The sequence below is a fragment of the Leptonychotes weddellii genome, chromosome 5 (genome assembly GCF_054177405.1).
Source record: "Leptonychotes weddellii isolate Sample4059 chromosome 5, ASM5417740v2, whole genome shotgun sequence".
Taxonomy (NCBI): Eukaryota; Metazoa; Chordata; class Mammalia; order Carnivora; family Phocidae; genus Leptonychotes; species Leptonychotes weddellii.
Window position 1 is genome coordinate 63,515,558 of NC_138373.1, and position 22,154 is coordinate 63,537,711.

The following is a 22,154-nucleotide window of genomic DNA, read 5'->3' on the forward strand; positions in this document are numbered from 1 at the left end:
ACATCAAAACTAAGCCTTTTGTTGATTTTTTTGTTGTTGTTTCTTGGGTCTCAGAGTCAGAATTTCAGAAGCATGAAAACTTTTTCAAGGCAATACGACAACAACCCATTTAGTATTGAATTCTTTGTGCTTCCTCTAAGAGCTCAGAAAAAGGAAGTCACAAGAAAAGGATGCTCTTTGAAAGATACACAGTCCTCTACCTTCTGAGAGGAACCTGATGTAGGATTCAGCTACAGGCTATTCTGAGCAAGAATTAGTCAACTGAAAAGCAAGACTTCTATTTCTGGAAATCACGTTGAGCTTGAGTCCAAGTGCTTGCTGGTACAAAGTTCTAATAAAATACATCCCCTACCTTTGATTATATGAGTGCGTACCATACAAATATTCTAAAAGAGGGAAAGATTCAATATCCCCTTATACGGGATCAACCCCACAAAAAGTGAAAGCCACCTTCAGCTACCAGAGGTGCCTACTAGCTCAGCACTTTAACACGCTCTCTTGTGCTTTTCATTCCTACTGTTTATTCCCACTGGCACAACTGATCTGGTCATAATTGCCTTAAAAAAAACAGAGATAATGAGACAAGCAATCTAGTAGGAAACAGAGCAAAACAAAACCACTGAAGACATATAAAATCTAGAACTCTGTTGACCTCTTCAGTCCAGATGGCATAACTCATGGAAGGCAGTTCTACCCTGGTGATCCCAAATTGTAAAGGCAGGGGGGTGACTTCTGTTTTTTACCATATAAAACATTATTTTTATCTATGTAATGCTCATCTCTTATTACATTTTTAATGGCAAAAACTAAGGAGAAAAAAGCCCACAGAAGAGATATTTGGCCATTAAAGTCAGATGACTCATGGGAAACAGTTAAAAGAATAAATGCACAATTAAATGAGACTATCTGGACTAGATTTACAGTATGTCCAGCATAACCTCTTTGTCCTCTTCTGCCCAAACAATTGTGCCTACTTTTAGGCAAAGTTTTAATATGGATTTTGTGTTGTTTTTGCTGTTCTTGTCTAGTTAAATAGATTTCAGTTTCGTTAATTATCCTGCTGATGTGAAATCATCAAATTTAGTGAATGGATCATCATTTTTTAAATTTAAGTCAAGGAAGAAGATGTTTTCAGGCTCAGGAATCAATTAACTAATGCCATTTACATTAGACTACATAGACTAAGGAAGTACTTATTTTTTAAAAACCTGCTTATCAAGGAACAAATGCTTCAAATAACTTCAACAGAAGCAAATCGAGGCTGAGTCTTTTGGGAAGAAAAAAAAGTATGTGGCTTCTCAATGCAACTCCTTTTGTGTAAAAAGAAACTATTTTATACCAAAATTACAAAGAAAAACTATATTACCTCCTTAAAAACACATCTACAACCACAACAATTAAAAAAATAAAAGTGTATTTTTAGAATATAATTAAATATATCCTACTTTAGAAACTCTGGACTGCCAATTTTTTCCCCTAATCTTGTAATAACAATAATCATATTTAGCATATTAGCTAACCGTACCTCCCTTCTTGCTTTAAGGGAACCCTGACTGTATTCAGTGATGAGCAGCTGTGTTTCAGGGAAGACAAACCGCCACACCCACACCCCCAGCTCCAGGAGATCAAGCTCAACTAGTCGCAACCAACAACTCCCTTTTATTTAGAAACTGGCATGCAAGTCATATAACGCTAGGCAACACAACATGAAGGGCATCTGTTTGGGGAGGGGGGAGGGGCTTGTGGGAAAGGTTTATCTGCTTTCAAAAACAGCCACGCAGAAGATAAAGGCACTGTTCCTCTCCCGTACAAGGACGTGATGTCCGAGGCTCTGACAAGCTGAGCACACAGACATGGAGGCCCTGTGTCGAGCTCCCAGCAAATGGAGGATCTGGATCCTCAGTGAGGTCCGCTGGGTTGTGGACTACACCACCAATCACCCCTGCCTCCAGATTTCGTGTTAAATGAATAAGGAGTATCTTCTTAGGCAATCTAGAATTTCTGTTCTTGGCAGCCAACTTTTTTTCTTTCTTTTTTTTTTTTTTTAAAGATTTTATTTATTTATTTGACAGAGAGAGAGAGAGCGAGAGCAGGAACACAAGCAGGGGGAGTGGGAGAGGGAGAAGCAGGCTTCCCGCCGAGCAGGGAGCCCGATGTGGGACTCGATCCCAGGACCCTGGGATCATGACCTGAGCCAAAGGCAGACGCTTAACGACTGAGCCCCCCAGGCGCCCAGCCAACTTTTTTTCTAACAAATATATTAAGACACACAGTTTTCCTGGGTACCAGGCATGATTCTAATAACCCCTTGGTAGGTATTCCATCACTGGATACAGCAACTGTAGGAGCAGGTTCTATGATTATACCCATTTGATAAACGAGTAAACTGAAGTATGGACAAGGTAGCCACATGCCCAAGTCTCATTTATGGTGGATAGCTAATAACCAGCCAGTCTGACTACAGGCCCATGCTAAACTAATTCTTTAAAATATTTAGCTCAAAATGGTAATGAAATAATAACACCAATGAGTTTAAAATCTGTATTTTGAGAAAATAATGTTTTTCCTAAGTAGGACTTCCATGGTTTTTTAATTATTTAAAATTATTTCCATCACACAATGCTTCTAATGTATTCTAACATTTACGATATGATAAAAATCAGTACATTTGTGATACCATACATGCTATCAAAGGCAAACTGTCTTTTTTTATTGTTTCATATTCCAACACCCCCCCACACAAAATTATTTTAGGAGGCTTATGCTATAAAACACAGACTAAGATGCATTAAGTAAAGTTAGGACTTCTTCCCACTGACATCACTAATCTAAATTGAAAAACAACTACTCCACTATCTAGGCAATAGAATTATTAATAATTTTAGAAATTACTGAAACAGAAAACAAAACATTCTTAGTATTCACTAGCCTTCAATTTTAAATGAACTTTTTTAAGAAAATAAGTGACAAAGTAAGGAGATAAGTGTGTTTTTAATACAAAAACTGTTTAAAACAACAAAGAAAACCCTAGAATTTCCACTAAAAAGAAAATACTGTGACTAACAAGAAACAATTCAGACTTTAAACAACAGCACTGGAAGAACTTGTTTTTTATGTGTCACAACTAACTGGATAAATTCTTAGTCTTCATGTGGTGACGGCTTCTCCAGCAGCGTCATAAGAAGTTTGTAAACAGCTGCTTTTCCCAGGACACGAACCAGTTACTTACACTGAGTGGTAAACGATGCTGATTTCACGAATGGTAGCTGGCCAATCCTGCAGAGTAAACTGAGCACCTCTAAAAACTTACAAACCTCAAAAATAGTTCCCTGACATTTATGAAAGGGAAAGTCCCCAAACCCGACAAATTCATCGAAATTCTGAAATAACACTATAGAATGTATTTCTCCTACAGAGTGAAGTCAGGTAAGATAGAACATTTTAATTTGCCTCTTCAGGTCCTTTGACTTACTGCTTATCAATAAAGAGAAGAACCTATAAGTGGTCTTGAAAGTCTACTCAAGCTGTACTATTCACTGCCAAATGTCTATGCCTCAGCAACGTAACAAGTTCGGGAGTCATGATACTCCAGGATCCACAGCAAATATTCATAACCGCTTATGAGAAATCTTTGATCCGGGACCACCACAGAAATAGTTTATACTCATATTAGACAAACTCTGACAGAGAGCCTGGTACTTACCTGAAGTTTGTTAGAGTAATTTACCTTTAATCATCACAGTGATGGAGGGAAACATCTTTCAGGGTATGGGCTAGGAAGTTACACCAATGACATGTGTAGAAAGATTCATTTATGTTACCTGTTCTTGCTTCTCCAGCCACCTGTCCACCATTGGGTGACTGGCACTCAGAGATGAGCGAGCATTGTCTCTCTGAAATTGGTGAGACCAGTTACTAGCATCCCGTGGAAGGCTTCTATAGTTTTCATCTTTCTATTCAAAAAGAAACAAAAAGGTGCCTTGTAAAAAACCAGACTTTGCAAATTAACGATGCATTTGGTCTTCCAAAAGTAGCAGAAAAGTGATTCTGCATACTCAAAGTATTTTTCCCAAGCCTACACAGAAGAGCTGATTGAGGACATTTCACCCAGATTAGACCTCATGAATGCAGTCATCCGTCTGGGGTTCAGGGAGTGTAATGACTAGAGTGGGGAAGGTAGCTGCATACGTATGCGCACGGGAGACAAAACCATTTTCCCTGCACTCCCTCCCAAATCAATCTCCCTGGGCCAATTACATGCACCACAAAATGAAAAGTAGTTCTCTACAAGACTGTTGATATCTCCTCTTTTCATCTTCTTTCTAGTCTTATAATAATATTGTGAGATATTTTCTATAATTCACCAAAATGTTTAGAATAAGAAAGATTAATGAATTTGCTTTTTTTTTTTTTAAAGATTTTATTTATTTGACAGAGAGAGACACAGCGAGAGCAGGAACACAAGCAGGGGGAGTAGGAGAGGGAGAAGCAGGCTTCCCGCGGAGCAGGGAGCCCGATGCGGGGCTCGATCCCAGGACGCTGGGATCATGACCTGAGCCGAAGGCAGAAGCCTAACAGCTGAGCCACCCAGGCGCCCCAAAGAATTTGCTCTTTATTTAGATCTTTGTAGTTGTGTGACTTTGGGCAAGAGACTTAAGATTCTCTAGACTGTTCTGTTAGCTACTTCACGAGCTAGTTGTACGCATTAATTCAAATATCAAGTAAAGGGAAAAATTAATTTATCCCAATACATGGTACATAATAGATACATAACTGCTCACCCCAAGGTGCTCATGGCAAGTGAAGTCTTTACATAAAAACCTAGTTAGCTGATAAATATTTACTTAACATGTCCCAAAGCAGGCACCTGGGTGGCTCAGTTGGTTAAGTGTCTGCCTTCGGTCATGATCCCAGGGTCCTGAGAGCGAGTCCTGTTGTTGGGCTCCCTGCTCGGCAGGGAGTCTGCTTCTCCCTCTGCCCCTCCTCCTACTCGTTCTCTCAATCTCTCTCTCTCTTTCAAACAAATAAATAAAATCTTAAAAATATATAATATATATCCCAAAACCACCAAATGCTACTGGACATTTCTTTGAAATAATAACTTATAATAATCTGCTTTGGCTTTTGGGCTGCAAAACCTAATTTCAGGGGCACCTGGGTTGCTCAGTCGTTAAGCGTCTGCCTTCGGCTCAGGTCATGATCCCAGGGTCCTGGGATCAAGCCCCGCATCGGGCTCCCTGCTCAGCAGAGAGCCTGCTTCTCCCTCTCCTTCTGTCTGCCGCTCCCCCTGCTTGTGCTCTCTCTCTCTCTGTCAAATAAATAAATAAAATCTTTTAAAAATAAAAAATAAAACCTAATTTCAATGTCCTGAAGAGAAATGAGGAAGGTAGGATAAGGCAGAGAAGTCAAACATTTTAGTTCAACATGTAAATCTAAATACCTCCTACAAGAACAAATTTAAGATGTTAACCACTTCGACCCACTTACATCAGTGCCCCACTTTAAGTGAAGGACCAAAATATTCTCCTTAATAACTTTGTTAAAGATGGTCTGGCTGTAGACATTATACACGTGACCGTTTCTTATTCCTCATGACTTAAATCACATGAGCAGCAAATACACAGACACGAAAAAGTGTAATGTAACAGGTTTGTACTGTATAGACCTTAGCAATAGACCAAGATACTGTTTTCTGCTCCTTCGTGAATTCCATCAGAGGAAGAAGCTTCAAAATGAACTGATGGTCCGGAACTTATGCCAATATTGTGGTGTATAAAAAATCTTTTTCAATCTATAAATATTCACCAGTATAAACTTCAGTATGAAACTTAAAAAGTTTTCTTTTTAATATACCTAGATAAGAAACTAAAACCTCGACAGAATTAAACATTAGCAGCAAGTACTTTTACTAGAAAACCTCTGTACATGTCTGGTTACTGCAGCTCAAGAAAGCTATAACACAGCATATAACTGCAAGCACAAGGAAAACACTGTAAGATTACGATGCTGCTCCACACCCAGGAATTAGGGACTGACCTTGTGTGCAGGAACATGGAAATGGTAAAATAAGCAAAGGACACAGGCAAAGTCTAAGGAAAAGCATAAAGCAACTGAAGAAACCGAAGCTCACTGTATCTCAAAATACTAGGAGCTCTGCCTTAAAACCTGCTCATGATAACTTGAGAACAAAGCAAAATTAGCTGACTTACTGCCAAGAAATTCAAATAAGTCATAAAGGGTAGATAAATGTATAACTGACAGAATGTCCACGAAGGGAGGAAGGATTGGGAGTGCAGAGAAACACAAGTAGAATTTTTATATCAAGGATCTTGGGGCTGCTACCATTGGCTAAGGACCTGGCTTCTCTATTCATTTTCCACCATTAGAGGTGATTACTACACCAACTCTTTACTTTGAAAATGAATAATTTTTTTTTTAAAGATTTATTTATTTATTTGAGAGAGCGAGAATGAGAGAGAGTACATGAGAGGGGGGAGGGTCAGAGGCAGAAGCAGACTCCCCGCCGAGCAGGGAGCCCGATGCGGGACTCGATCCCGGGACTCCAGGATCATGACCTGAGCCGAAGGCAGTCGCTTAACCAACTGAGCCACCCAGGCGCCCGAAAATGAATAATTAAACACAAAGTATTAAAAATCTATTCTGCCTTTTCAGGAGGAACTGTATTTCAGGGAAACCAACAGTGCCAGTCGATGAGGGGAAGCTTGTCTTTTCAGAAGAATGCCACGTAATGCAAACAGAATAATGAACAGATTTAGAAAATTCACCACATACAGCTCCTAAAGAAATAACTCCTTCAGGCAAAGATAATCAATGGATTCTATAACTGTTAGGTGAAGAGTTGATAGTGAGCTGGATGTTCACATAATGACAAAATACCGCTTGCAAAAAGGGAACAGTAGATCTTTAAAATGAAGAGACCAGATGACACAAAATGCTCATTTTCCTTGGTGTCTAGAATCCAGGATGTGACTGGTACTTTCTTTTGATTCCTTCTGAATCTCCACCATTATTTTTCTTTCCTGAAATGGCCCTTATTAGCTCTACCTATGGCTTGCTCACTCCTGTATCCTTAGCCAAGCTCAAAAAGTGTATCATTTCAAAACCTCCCTCCTGACAACTTTCAGGCATGGGTCACCAACACTAAACTTTTCCTGAATTCATGATCTAAATTTCCAACTGTCCATCCCAAAGATACCTCCAAATCAACAGATCCAAAATGAAACTCACTTTCTCCATTAATCTTGGCACCCTTCTGAAAAATGTTCATCATACTCTTCACCTCTTTCTACTCGTCTCTCATCTGAAACTAGTACAGCAACCTTCAAACTGGAGGCGGGCCCCAGCCTTAACCTCTCCAACAGTGCTCTCCGCCACTTCCCACAGAGGACTGTTCTAGAATGTACGCTGGAGCACATCACCCGTGGGACAGACACTGCAGGTAGCCCAGAGGAAACTGCACACAATCACGCTTGCTGTGCCACATGCCTCTTCACCTTTACTTATGCTCTTTCAGAGCCTAGACTCCAATAACACCTCTTTTGTAAGATCACTTACCATTTTTCAACACCCAATGCAATTGCTACTTTCTCTAAGAAGGATTCCCGGACTTTCAACAGACATCAGAATGTCATGCTTTTTATTACCACTATATTCTAATTTTACTTCTAATTATAGCTCTAACTTATAATTTAGTTAATTTTTAAAATTGCTATTTCCACTGTTACATCGAAACCAAGGCAGAAGATCGCCATTCACCTTTAAACTCAAGCACTTAGCTCAGTGGCCTATACCAATAATGGAGGGCTTTTACTTCAATGTCATTTTCACATGGTTCAGAATCCCTGAATTTTCAAAGAACACTTCTGTAAGTTGTTTTAAAAATGAAAAAGGGAATGCTTTCAAAAGGCATCACGATAAACATCAGTGAAACGCATTTTCACTGAAATATGATTGTACTTTTAGATTTATACTACCAGATGTATAACTGTTATATGCCTATTTCAATTCAATGTCACACCTACAGTATACAATGTCTGTGGATAATGTAATTATTTCCAGTTGCATCTAAAAAGCAGTGTGACATTTCTCCAATTACATCAATTATGACATGTAATTCATGTTTCAGGCCACCACAAAGTAATCATATTAAAGGAGATAAGGGCTAAAGATTAAAAAAAAAATCTGTCCTTTTGAACTCCAACCGAAAAATTCAATTTTATATTTGTAGAATCAACTTTGAATAGTTAATAGATAAGAAAAATAAAATTGATATTAACCCCTCATAACAAAAAAGTTTTCCTAATTCAATATTGTTATGGTCATGTCAATAATGGATTCATACATTAATCTATAATGTATGAGAAGCCCAGCTGAAGTAACCTTAGTCATTATCAAGAAAGTGAAGAATTTCTAAAATATATTATTAATCACTATGCAATATATGCTTTACTTTGTTGATAGCATCATGCAGGTACTACTAGCATTTCACTCATGTTCTCCCTCACAATCCTGAGCTTGATCCAAAGTTCAGACGAAGACTGTAGTCCTATAAAGTTGTGATTCTGTATTTACAATGTTAGTATAACAACAAACATCATAACATGCAATATGATTTCTCCTTCACAATATATGCTTGGATATTCATGATTTCCAATTGAAATGTATACAGTACATACTATTTTCAGCTTAAAAATATTCATTTCAGTGTAAATGATTTTAAAAACATAGTAGTCTTAGGGGCGCCTGGGTGGCTCAGTCGTTAAGCGTCTGCCTTCAGCTCAGGTCATGATCCCAGAGTCCTGGGATCGAGCCCCGCATCGGGCTCCCTGCTTGGCGGGAAGCCTGCTTCTCCCTCTCCCCCTCCCTCTGCTTGTGTTCCCTCTCTCGCTGTGTCTCTGTCAAATGAATAAATTAAAAAATCTTAAAAAAAAAACATAGTAGTCTTAAATGTAGTGATCTGAAGGGGCACCTGCACCCCAATGTTTATAGCGGCAATGTCCACAATAGCCAAACTACAGAAAGAGCCCAGATGTCCATCAACAGATGAATGGATAAAGAAGATGTGGTGTGTGTGTGTGCACGCGTGTGCGTGTGTGTATGTGTAATGGAATACTACTAAGCCATCAAAAAATGAAATCTTCCCATCTGCAATGACATGGATGGAACTGGAGGTCATTATGCCAAGCGAAGTAAGTCAATCAGAGAAAGGCAATTATCATATGATCTCACTCATAGGTGGAATTTAAGAAACAAGACAGAGGATCATAGGGGAAGGGAGGGAAAAATAAAACAAGACGAAATCAGAGAGGGAGATAAACCATAAGAGAATCTTAATCATAGGAAACAAACTGAGGGTTGCTGGAGATGAGGGAGGTGGGGGGATGAGGTAACTGGTTGACAGACATTAAGGAGGGCACCTGATGTAATGAGTACTGGGTATTATACAAGACTGAGGAATCACTGACCTCTGCCTCTGAAACCAATAATACATCCTATATTAATTGAATTTAAATGAAAAAAAATTCTATAAAAAAAATAAATGCCATAACCTCTAGCAAACTCTACTACATTATAAGCTTTGGAGAAAGGACCATCTTTCTATCCCTATGATGCCCAGCACAGAGCCTTTCACAAAATAGGTACCCAACAAATATTTAATGTACTTAATAGAAGAATGAGAATTTAATGAGAGACCATAATAATAAACACAAAAAAGAATCCTTCAAAAAAAAAAAAGTTCTCATTATTAACCTTGCACTGACGCTGAAATATCTGAATGTCCAAAAGATCTGATGAGCATTTCTCAAAACATTCCCAAATTCACTGATCTGATTGGCAATGAATCTAAACTTACTACCTACATGAACTTTGCATGGGAGTGAGTGCCTGATAGTACATATTGATAAACATACTGCTTTTTTCTTCCAAATTATATAGGTTAAAGTACTTGATTTTTGAAAAGAATTTTCTCTTAGCTCATTTGTGAGTTTGCATTCCTATGTTCCCATTAAAGTTAAAAAAAATTTTTTAAAAAGTATGAAGGCATGGAATGTAATACATAATGCTGTCATTTGTTTCTGAAGGAAAGAAGTGTTTGCAACTAATAAAGTCCTTAGATGGCTAAATAACAACAAGAACGACAACAACAAAAAAAACATGGTAGTCTTAATATGTCTATGAAAGATTATCTACATTTTTAATGGATCAGACTATTGTCAGCTACAAAAAAAGTCAACATTTTTAAGTTAAATGTATTTGCAAAACCTATATTTTCTAACCTAAAGAAAAAACCAAACCAACAAAAATCTTTGCCATTAATATTTTTGCAACAAGTTAGAGCTGTATTTATTTTAAAAAATTTGAGAATGTGACTTTAAATCTATTTCATTCTATGATCAAATTAATGCCTCCATTCTGTCTATTGGTAAACTTCAAGGTAAAAACAGAAATCTTGGGGTGCCTGGGTGGTTCAGTTGGTTAAGCGGCTGCCTTCGGCTCAGGTCATGATCCTGGGGTCTTGGGATCGAGCCCCACATCCGGTTCCCTGCTCAGCAGAGAGCCTGCTTTTCCCTCTCCCTCTGCCTGCCATTCTGCCTACTTGTGTTCTCTCTCTCTCTGTCAAATAAATAAATAAAATCTTTAAAAAAAAACAGAAATCTTTTTCTTTAGACTTATAAAAATCTGTCAGTACTACCAATATCCAAAATCCTAATGATTATTAAATTTGCTAATGACAAGAAATAATCTATTATAGTAAAGCCATTACTACTTTATCTAACAATTTTTGTAAGAAAAATACCATAAGGAATTACTCTCCTTTTTTTTAATTACAATTTTAATCCTTCACTCATGAGGCTGTCCCAAACAGCCATTCAGCTTTGCTATCCCTCTTGCCAGAAAAAAACAGACATTCCTGCTGTGATCAGGGATTTTCCTTATCATCTAAATGTACTACCATATCATCAGGTGTCAAAAAGCCACCCAGGCTGAGAAATGCATATTAATTTGCTGCTCCCTGGTAGCAGTACCCTAGTTATGCAGTAAATCTCTTTCAGGATATGGAAAGTAATTCCCCTCTCCCCCATCACCCCTCCCCAAGCCAATTACAATTCAATAAAAAGAAACCACACAGAAGCCACCCAATGCCTTGGGATAGAAGCTTATTCCTGGCATACCAAGCTGCAACTCCAAGGCTTTATCTCTCAGAAACAGCTACTTAGCTGATGGTCAGATTCTTTGGCAAGCCTACATCCCTCTGTTGCAGAAATATAGGAATATTTCATGAACATTACAGAAGTACCAGATATTTCTATGTTAGCGTAAGAAACCCAACTACCGTTATACTTTTTTCAATGCAAAAATTCCAAAGACCTTTTGACAAACCATTAGGAATTGTGTTATATTTTGACATACTGAACGTTCAATGCATATAAATTTAACTTTTGTACCCTCTATGCATCCTATGGTTTCTAATATTCCCATACAGTTTTCAGATTTTAAGTTTACAATTATTTTTCAACTCGGCAATTCTAGTCAAAGAGAGCTCAATTTTCTGCTTTATCATTTCTCCAAGAAATGATACACAGACACAAAAGAAACTATTTTCAGGATGTCTAACCCGAAATTTTAAGACTGAGGTGAAATTAGTAATTATGGCTTAGAATTTTTTTTTAATTACATGAAGCTTGCTAAAATCATCAGTAATCATATTGTTGATTCAATGTAACAGACCCATTCCGGTCTCTGTGGCCAGAGTTTACCTTGTGTGCCTCCTAATGGCTACACCAGAGCATGACCTTGGAAGGAAGGCCAAGGCTAACGTGTAGCAGAAGATAACAACCATAAAATGGTCTGTAAATAGGATTTTTATCAATGTACTTTTCTGACCTTCAAATCGTCCTCTAGTTAGTAAATGAAAAAGAGAAAAAAGAAGAGAGAGAGATGTGGGATTGGGAATAAACTGACTTACACAGAAAATTACAGATTCAATAACCAACCTGTAAATGAAGGCAGAAGATTTGGCAGTCCCTATCCATTTAAACCAACGACATGCCTATTAATATATTTTTTTAAAATAAAAAACCACAGGATTTTATTCCAAACACAGTATTATCATCACTTATCCTAGACACATGTCTATTTTGAAGTGTAATGACCAATATCCTACATGGAATGCCCCAATGTTGTTGATCTGCGGTCAAGCAAATTCATCCCATTAGCTAAGCCCATATTATCTGTAATTCCTGCATATGTAAATAAGTATAAATACTGGTGTGTGTGTGTGTGTGTGTGTGTGTGTGTGTGTGTGTAGACTATAGGAGATATATATATATATATATATATCCTACTTTCCTTTGGGTAATTGCTTTCTTCCACATTCTTAATCATTAATGAGAGGGCTAAAAGAGATAAAAGAAAGAGTTTGTATTTATAAATTTGCTCCTACTTCTGAACAGAACTATGACAAGACAAAGAGGAAATTCAAACATCCATACATTTCTGTCAAAATTCTATTAGCAGACTACTTATCATTAGTGATAGTCTATAAAAGTGTGGTACAATTTGTGATGAGACATCGATTATACTGACAATGTAACTTTTTAAAAATTTAAAAATGAAAAAATCAAAATGCAGAGATTTTGAATGCCAAAACATTTATTAGAGCACCTCTGTAGCTCAAATTTCATTAATACATATTTTATTTTTAAATCTCTATTTTAATTTTCATTCTAAACTGAATTTAGATTTTGAACAGGAATTAGTAGCAAAAATTGAAAATAATTTATCCAAGCAGATTTTTTTAATGTACACAATCAAATCTCCTATAATGTACATCAAATTTTATTAGTTTTTTTCCTTTGAAATATTAAAGGTACACAGTTCTTAAAACTCATTCTGACCTGAAAAATCTGAACAATAACTCATGTCTTTTCTAGTCTTTACGACACGTATTCAATAGCTTCTAGATCACAGAATTACATTTAGATCAGTGGGACACTCAAGAATGCTGAATATGCCAGGGGAAAAAATTCTTGTTTGGAACTCTCTACAGAAAGTACACATTTGGGGGATGCCTGCGTGGCTCAGCCGGTTGAGCGTCTGCCTTCGGCTCAGGTCATGATCCCAGGGTCCTGGGATCGAGTCCCACATTGGGCTCCCTGCTCAGCGAGGAGCCTGCTTCTCCCTCTGCCTGCCACTCACCCTGCTTGTGCTTCCTCTCTCTCTCCCTACTAAGTAAATAAAATCTTAAAAAAAAAAAAAAAGTACACATTTGAAAATTATGATTAATTTGCAAGTAAGTTTCCTGTCATAGCAAATCCTTCCGGTTGATATGCTGACAAAACCAGAAATATAACATTTTAGTTTTACCTCACAACCTACAACTGGCCAGTACACCGTAGTAACTGTTGTAACATCAGATAAGAAAAATAACCCCCAGAGCATGGATCTGCACCAGGCTATGAACATAAAGGGATCTGGTATGAAAACAGGTTGGCTAAATATCTCACAGAGATGTAGGTCAACTTATAAAGGCCGTGACATTTCCAGAGGTGACCATGAGGGCACAGATTTCTCTGAAGCCACCAGATCTGGTCATGGAGTAAACAAGGAAATCTAAGAGGAAAAAGATCAGCAAAACTCTGTCTCATTCAGGCTATTTATTTGAACCAATTTCTTCTGTTGTTTTTAATCCAGCTCAACAGTTCAGAATGCCATGAAAAACTTTAGATACAGAATTTTTAAATCTGGAAGGAGAAGGGTGCCTCGATGGCTCAGTTGGTTGGGTGTCTGCCTTCGGCTCATGTCATGATCTCAGGGTCCTGGGATCGAGCCTTCACATCAGTCTCCCTGCTTGGTGGGAAGCCTCCTTCTTCCATGTTCAGCAGGGGCTCTGCTTGAGGATTCTCTCCCTCTGCGCCCCTGCCCCTGCCCCTACACACTCAGGCGTGCACATGTGTGTACACACACTCCCTCCCTCCCTCCCTCTCTCTCTCAAATAAATACATCTTTTAAAAAAATTTTTAAATGGTTTTAAATTAAAACAGTCTATTTCCAGGTATAACTGGGATTATCTCCTTTATCCTATGAAAATATCCCCCATAAGAACATAGGGAGAAGGTAGCCTGGGAGGATAGTTTAATATTTTTCAAGTTACAAAAACATTATCTCCATCTGGATTCTGAGGAACTAAGGAAAAGAACTAAAAGGGAAGCAGTAATAACAGGAGCTCGCATTTTATTTCTTGGACAGTACTTCATAAAAACCAACATGAACGGGGCACCTGGGTGGCTCAGTAGGTTAAGCGTCAGACTCCTGATTTCGACTCATGATCTCAGAGTTGTGGAATCAAGCCCCCATCCAGCTCTGCACTGGGCATGAAGCCTGCTTAGGATTCATATTCTCTCTCTCTCTCAAAAAAAAAGAAGAAGAAAAAAAGCCACTCAATTGCCAGATGGCCATAAACATTCCACTATCACCAAGTATAAGGAATAGAGAAAAGGGACCATCATTTTTTACCCTACTCTTTCAACAAAGGCAAGTGTATGAGAAAAAAATAAAATATAAATATTTCAGATCAGGTTACAATTTGAAGAGCCTGGATCATTTTCCAAAACTACAATAAAAATGAAGAGCAACATTTGACTAATGCTGCTTGACTCTGAAAAACAAATTTAAATCTGAAACAATTTTAAAACATTTTAGAAAGTGCCACATATTTCTTATTTTGACAGCAAGAAATACCTACCCACATTTCATTTTCTTTCAAAAACATGTAACTCTAAACACTTATATCTCCTAACTAAAATTATGAATAACAATAGCATTTTGCATCAGAAGCAATTTGCACAACACCAAGAGAAGAAGGGAAGAGATGCCGGGGAATGAAAGAGAAAAAGTAAGGTACTTATAGTAGTTGCCTAATTCCAAAATATCTACAGTCTTACACATTATCTAAATGTGCAACATAAATCTTTTATATTTACCTAAATGTTTTTCACCTTAATTTAAAAGCAATATATTCAAAGAAATCACTAAAATTTGAAAATCAAGATACTTGCACCATATAACTAGCCTGCCAATGTAAATACTAGCACTTCCTTCTTATATTTTTCAGTCCACAATCATAATTTCAATGAACTGGGTATATTAGCAAAACAACTGAGTAATTTCTGTGCAAGTCCCTAGGTACAGTCGACGATATGACTTTCTTAAAGTTTTCCTCTTAATTGTGAAATTGCCTCCTCAGGTAAATCATCTCCACAGATTTTTGAAAATGTAGAAAAATTATTTTCACTTATCAAAATCTCATCCTATTTATGCTTCTCATAATTTCATAATGACTTTTCTGGAGAATTCCATCTCCACACGAAAAGCATTTACCATAAAGAAATTGATAGCTCAAACTTCTAAAGAATTAAGTCCTTCTCTCCAACCCCATCAGCAGAAAAAGCATGTTCTCTAAGCTGGATATTAACTTTCAAGGAATCTGTTTTTGTCCCTGAATTATAACTGAAAATCATAACTTTAGAAAACATGATTCCAGAAAATTTGGAATAATTCCTGTTGAAACCCCTCCTCTGTCCCCTCAAAAAACCTTAACAATCCGAATAACGTGACAACAAAACAGCTGTTGCACCAGGATGTCTCAACAAAAATTAAAGACATAAGTGGGAGTACCCAGCCATGAGAATGCCAGGTTTAAAACTGGTGAGCATTTCTCAAATTCAGTCTTGTCATAGGGAAGGGTACCAACCATCAATCAGTATTTAATAAAATCAGTTGAAAAGCTTTCATTATAACTCATTTCCAAAAAGAAAAATACATCTCAGGGAATGACCAGGTGTGCCCAAGGGCTCACAGAGACCTGTGGCTGAGTCCCGGTTCCTCACATGCCAAACATCTGTGCATGAACTGCCATCTCTGATTCTTAGCACAAAATGTGGGTGACACAATGTGCCTTTGAAAGCTGGGGGGTTTTTTTGTTTGTTTTTTTTTAAAGATTTTATTTATTTGACAGAGGGACACAGTGAGAGAGGGAACACAAGCAGGGGGAGTGGGAGAGAGAGAAGCAGGCTTCCCGCCGAGCAGGGAGCCCGATGCGGGGCTCGATCCCAGGACCCTGGGACCATGACCTGAGCTGAAGGCAGATGCTCAACAACTGAGCCACCCAGGTGCCCCGTAAAGCTGGGTTTTAAAAAAAACTTTGTGTAATGGAAAAAAATTTAGATTTACTGAAAAGTTGCAAGGTAGTACACAGAGTTCCTACCCACTCTTCACCCAACTTCCTCCAATGTTAACATCTTACATAACCTTGGCATAGTTGTCCAAACTAAGAAATCAACACTGATACGATACTATTAACTACACTAACAGATGTATTTACAATCCATCCGTTCCCCCCAACCCCCATTTATGTCCTTGTTTCGTGCCAGGATCCCAAACTGTATTAAATCCTCCATCCCCTTAATCTCCTCTGACCTGGGACAGTTTTTCAGTCTCTCTTAGTTTTTTATGACCACAATATTCTTGAAGAATATTGGTGAGGTACTTCATAGAATGTCCGTCAGTTCTGATTTGTCTTGAGATTCCTTACGATTAAACTGGAGTTATGAGTTTTGGGGAAAACTCCACTGAGGTGAAATACCCATCCCACCGTACCATTTCAAGGGTTCATGATATCACCATGACTTATGATTAGTGATACTAACCTTAATCACTTGGTTAAGGTGAGTCTGTCACTTCTCCACTATAAAGTTAGTATTTTTCACATTCCCTCCTCTCTTCTTTGGAAACAATTAACTACAGCCAATCCTCAAGAGGAGGGGAGTTAAGCTCCCACCTTCTGGAGGGGGACATATTATTTATACTATTTAGGATTCTTCTGTAAGAAAATTTGTCTTCTGTAAGTAAATTTCCCATTTACTTTTTATTTAATCATTTATTAGTATCAGTATAGTCTTATGGATATTTATTTTGGTTTTTGGATTATAATCCAACTGTACCATTATTTACTTTGCTGTCATTAATGCACATAAAATATCAAGAAGAGGGCCAAATATATAAATTCTCAATAACAATAATATCAATCACAAGGATTAGAGAAAACAAACACAAAAAATTCCTCAAAAAAAGGGACAGAAATGGAGATCAGTTAACATAATCAGATTATTAGTACAGATATTCATTAAGCCAGCATTTTTTTACTTAAGACTAAAATGTTAAGATATAATATAGACTTGGTGAGGTTTTAAAAAAATATGCCAGTTCGGGGCGCCTGGGTGGCTCAGTCGTTAAGCGTCTGCCTTTAGCTCAGGTCATGATCCCAGCGTCCTGGGATCGAGCCCCGCATCGGGCTCCCTGCTCAGCAGGAAGCCTGCTTCTCCCTCTCCCACTCCCTCTGCTTGTGTTCCCTCTCTCGCTGTGTCTCTCTGTCAAATAAATAAAATCTTTAAAAAAAAAAAAATATGCCAGTTCTAATAATAAGCACATGCCCATTATTCTTATATTCATGTCTTAACTGCATAACAGAAAGATTTAAAGGAAATAAAAATGAAAAGGTTATTGTGAAATATTTTATAGTTTATTCAACTAAATGAACATTGGGCATAAACAAGTAAAATCTTTAACAAAGAAAAAAAATTTTTTTTAATAATTGGGCAATGTATAAAGTCTGTAAGCATGTTGCGATGTGGGTAGGATATTTGTCAAAAGCACAGAATTTGAAACTGCAAAATCTAGATTCACATCACAACTTTACCATTTAACAGTTGGTTTAACTATTACGTGTCCTATTTAAACTCTTGAAGGTTTTACCTCTTCATCAATAAAATGGGAACACGAACAACACTTAAACAGGAGTGGGGGATTAAATGAGATATAACATGTAACAGACCAAGCACAGTGTCTGGCAAGAAGTCCTCAAAAAAACCTGGCTATGATTACTTGAAAATATCAAAAACCTCAAAACGGATACAGGTTAGAGATGACATAGATGGGAACCACTTCTACCCCCACACTCTAAAACACCTTGACTGAAATGCATTTCTCCAAAGGCAGACCTGGAAGCCAAGCAACTTACAACCAAGGTTGCCAGTCCAGCTAGAATGCAAGCAGCAGGTGGCTCTAGTCCTGAGCAGTCCCATCTTCTACTTTTCTTGTTAACAAGAGGACATGAAGTGACTACATCTAACTTTGTGACTTGAAGGAAGTAGGTTTATAAGCTAATGTATCAAAAATTAAAAACAAAAACCAAGTTAAAAAGATGAAATAAGGTCAAAATATTTTTAAGTGTATAAAAGCCATGCAAATGTCTGTTCAATATGATTCAATGTCATTCTCAGTTTTCAGAGTTCTCTCCAAGTCAAGAAAAACAGGTGTAACATATTCATTTCCCTCTCTACTCTATGTAACTTTGAGGCTGCTCAATAAAGATTTTGACATTACTTTGGTTTATATTTCTGGAATGGTTTGTGAACTCTAAAAATACCACATATCCAGGCTCAAAAATTTTCTCAACAGCACGTTAGGATTTTATAACTTTGAACACAAATTATAATATTCAAAGCAAGTGAAGACAGATCATATCCCTACATGTGGCACAGAAATAGATGAGACTAGGTTATTAACAACTCCAACTAGGTGAGCTTGGCAGTTGAAGTTAGCCTACTGTAGAAATGATTATAACCACCACTTACTAAAAGCACACAACTGTACTGCAATCAAATGAAGATCTTTTAATATGCAAAATAGAAGGGTGAAATTTATAGTTTCAGAGGCCTTTAATGGGAAATACAAATGTTGCTGTAGAATAGTCTAACATCTAAGTCTCAGCTGGATCTCCCTTGAAGCTAATGCCCCAGAAAATTAAACACAGCTATAGGTCTCTCACAGAGGAAACATGTGGTTTTAGGGAATGATCTCAGCTCATCCTTTGAGGTTTAGATGATTACTGTAACTCACTAGCACCTATGACTGGCTCATAAATAACAAAAGATAGACAACGTTTTTCAATAGCCAACTGGTCAAACGCACTAGCTTAAAAATAAAATAGCCTACTCAAATTTGCCAATATGACTGGCTTTATACAATAGAAAGCATAAAGGAGAAGCAGAGATTCAGAAGCCAAATGATTGAGAAAGGGATGAGGAAGCAAACAAATAGGTAAACATAGACTGCAACTCTATAAAAAATGAATGAATGAATGAATGAATGAATGAGCAAGCAAGCAGCTATTTTAGAGTACCATGAAGTAGGAGCCAATGGTAACTGCTAATACACTGTCAGCACAGCAACCGGCAAAGTTTTCTGACTCTGAATAAAACAAGAAGTATGCATTTTCTGGAAGTTCCTTGTGTCTGAATTAGCATTGGTGACTTCACACATGATAATGGGAATATGGTGTCTTGACCCGATGTATTCAAATGTACTTTAAACTAAGACTGGGGGTGGAGGACAATATGCCAAGGAACAATAGACAGGTACATTATAGGAGCTTCTATTTAGAAAAGATATGTCCTATTCCAGTCTGGCATTGACAGAATAGGATCCAATATCCCAGCAGGTTGTTATAATAATTTTATTTAAAACTCAAAAAAACTCTTCTTAATGAACTTTCAATTGAAAATTATAAATTTGAGCAATCTAAGTATGAGAAGTAAAATATCACAAAACCAAATATGGTAAATGTTCCAGATTCTATTCTGCTATGATAGAAAAATTAGCCTAAAAGAAGACATCTCAAAATAACCATAATACTCTTATTTACCCTCTCTTAACAGGCAAACAAGCACACTTTTCTTTTTCCTTTTCAGTTCTAAAAAAAAAAACCAAAAAACAAAAACAGACCCTGCCCTGAAATCAGTGAAGCAGCTTTAAATAAACACACAAATCTCCTGAAATAGGTAAAGGAATCCACTGTTACAAATATATTTCATCTTTTAAAAGTTCACAGGTGATTCTGATGCAGAGCCAAATGGGAGCCATTAAACTGTACAGTAAGACAGTACGTTCCAGAACTCAGGAACAGTACCACTTGCTTCTTTGTTTTCTTTATCCTCCCCCTCATCCCATAGCTCACTCCATCTGGGACTTCTCACAGTGCTTTATACAATATAAGCACTTTACTCTTTATTAGTCATGAACTTATGTGAAACAATTATCAGTGGCTTTAAAAATATTCATTTCCTTGGTCAAATAAGTCTACTTCAGGAATCTGTTCTAAGAAAATAATCAGAGATGTCAACATAAATTAATATATAAGGATATTTTCTGAAGGGTACTTCTAAAGGTTACTTATTAGAGCAAAAAAAAACCTGGCAAAGAATAAATGTCAAGCAACAGGAAAATCACCAAATAAAATGAATAAACACCAACTACAAAAAAAAATCAGTACATAAAAGAACATTATGCAAGCTATCTATATTTATGAGACATGGGAAAATGTTCTCAATATAAGACAAAATTAGGGAAAAAAGTCAGGAAATTAAACTATACTCATTCGATGATTCCCCACTGGTAATAAGGACAGCCACCAGCTATACAGAACTATGCTCCAGAGTCCCACGTTCATACACCGAACTGTCAGTATTACTCATCTACACAATTCCAAATTACTTACTTGCTTCTTTATACTTTTCATTACTTTATAAATGCAAAGAGCAAATAGTAGTATTATAAGAAAAAGACTATTTGAGGAATCTTAAAATATACTACAGAAATGTTTATATAAATATTTTTCTAAAGTTAGAAGAAAGATCTCATAACTCTTCTAATGAACAGAAAGAGAGATGACAAAGACATAATTAAGATAGCAACTCTTCCAAGAGCTTGTGTATATGAGGAGTACTGGAAAGGTACCAAACACGTCAAGCAACTAAATCAAAGAGAAACAATAAATCCAGGGTGTCAGAAATATTCTAAGGTATCTTTTTAAGAACTTTTAAAAATAGGGATGCCGGGGTGGCTCAGTCGGGTAAGCGTCTGCCTTCGGCTCAGGTCACGATTCCAGGGTCCTGGGATCAAGTCCCACGTCAGGCTCCCTGCTCATCGGAGAGTCGGCTTCTCCCTCTGCCTGCCACTCCCCTTGCTTGTGCACTCTTTCTCTCTCTGACACATAAATAAATTATTTGAAAAAAAAAAAAGAACTTTTAAAAATAAAAATTTACAAGATACTGATGCTAATACAACATGTTCTCTTATGACTTTCTTCCCTTTACCCTAACATCAAGATATGTTCTTAATGCTACCTTTGTTTTTATCTACCCGTGTAAATTTTATTTGGTGGGGCAGGGGAAGGGGGGTCGATGAAAGGGGCAGATAACTTAGAAAAGTAACAGCTCTTGGTCTTTGGGGGAAAGAAATAATGGCTTACAACCAGTGCACAATGAAATAATGCACAGACTTTATCCTCGAAACTTCATGGTTGGCTGATTCTGATAAGTGCCTCATTACATTGTTCTTGATGGAATGAATCAAATGCTCTCCACATACTAGTTAGACTTTATTTGCAGGGACAATGACTTAATAAGGATGACCAAAGAGGTGGCAAAATGATTTAAGTGTTCACACTGATTGAAATACTCTTTCCCAAGATGAAATATTAAGCACGTGTAAAATCTCAAATGAAAATACATTTTCTAGCAATATACTCTCCATACTAAGTGCGAGCAAAATGTTCTCTAAGAGTTGAAAAAAGCAATCGGCTACAAAATGCGGGGCAACAGGAGTGAGTCAATGTTCCAAAGAACTTTTTTAAAGAGCCAAGACTCTGGGGCACCTGGGTGGCTCAGTCAGTTAGGCGTCTGCCTTCAGCTCAGGTCATGATCCCAGGGTCCTGGGATCAAGCCCCACATCGGGCTCCCTGCTCGGCAGGAAGCCTGCTTCTCCCTCTCCCACTCCCCCTGCTTGTGTTCCCTCTCTCGCTGTCTCTCTCTCTGTCAAATAAATAAATAAAATCTTTAAAAATAAATAAAGAAATAAATAAAAAAAATAAAGAGCCAAGACTCTCACAGGGGACGGGAGGGAAAAATGAAACCAGACAAAACCAGAGAGGGACACAAACCATAAGAGACTCTTAATCTCAGGAAACAAACTGAGGGTTGCTGGAGGGGAGGGGGGTGGGGGGGATGGGGTGG

The 22,154-nt window shown here is 37.5% G+C and overlaps 1 protein-coding gene across 19 annotated transcripts in view; it reads right to left on the reverse strand.

The window, feature by feature from the left end:
• Nucleotides 1-22,154, reverse strand: part of PARD3 (par-3 family cell polarity regulator) — a 624,325-nt gene that overhangs the window by 313,475 nt on the left and 288,696 nt on the right. For 16 of the 19 annotated variants that reach the window (XM_081820853.1, XM_081820848.1, XM_081820854.1 and 13 more), the window contains exon 5: nt 3,822-3,953. The exons of the other annotated variants lie outside the window; for them this stretch is intronic. In XM_081820853.1, coding sequence (XP_081676979.1) covers nt 3,822-3,953 — 132 coding nt within the window. The remainder of the gene's footprint in view (nt 1-3,821; nt 3,954-22,154) is intronic. 19 annotated transcript variants of the gene reach the window in all.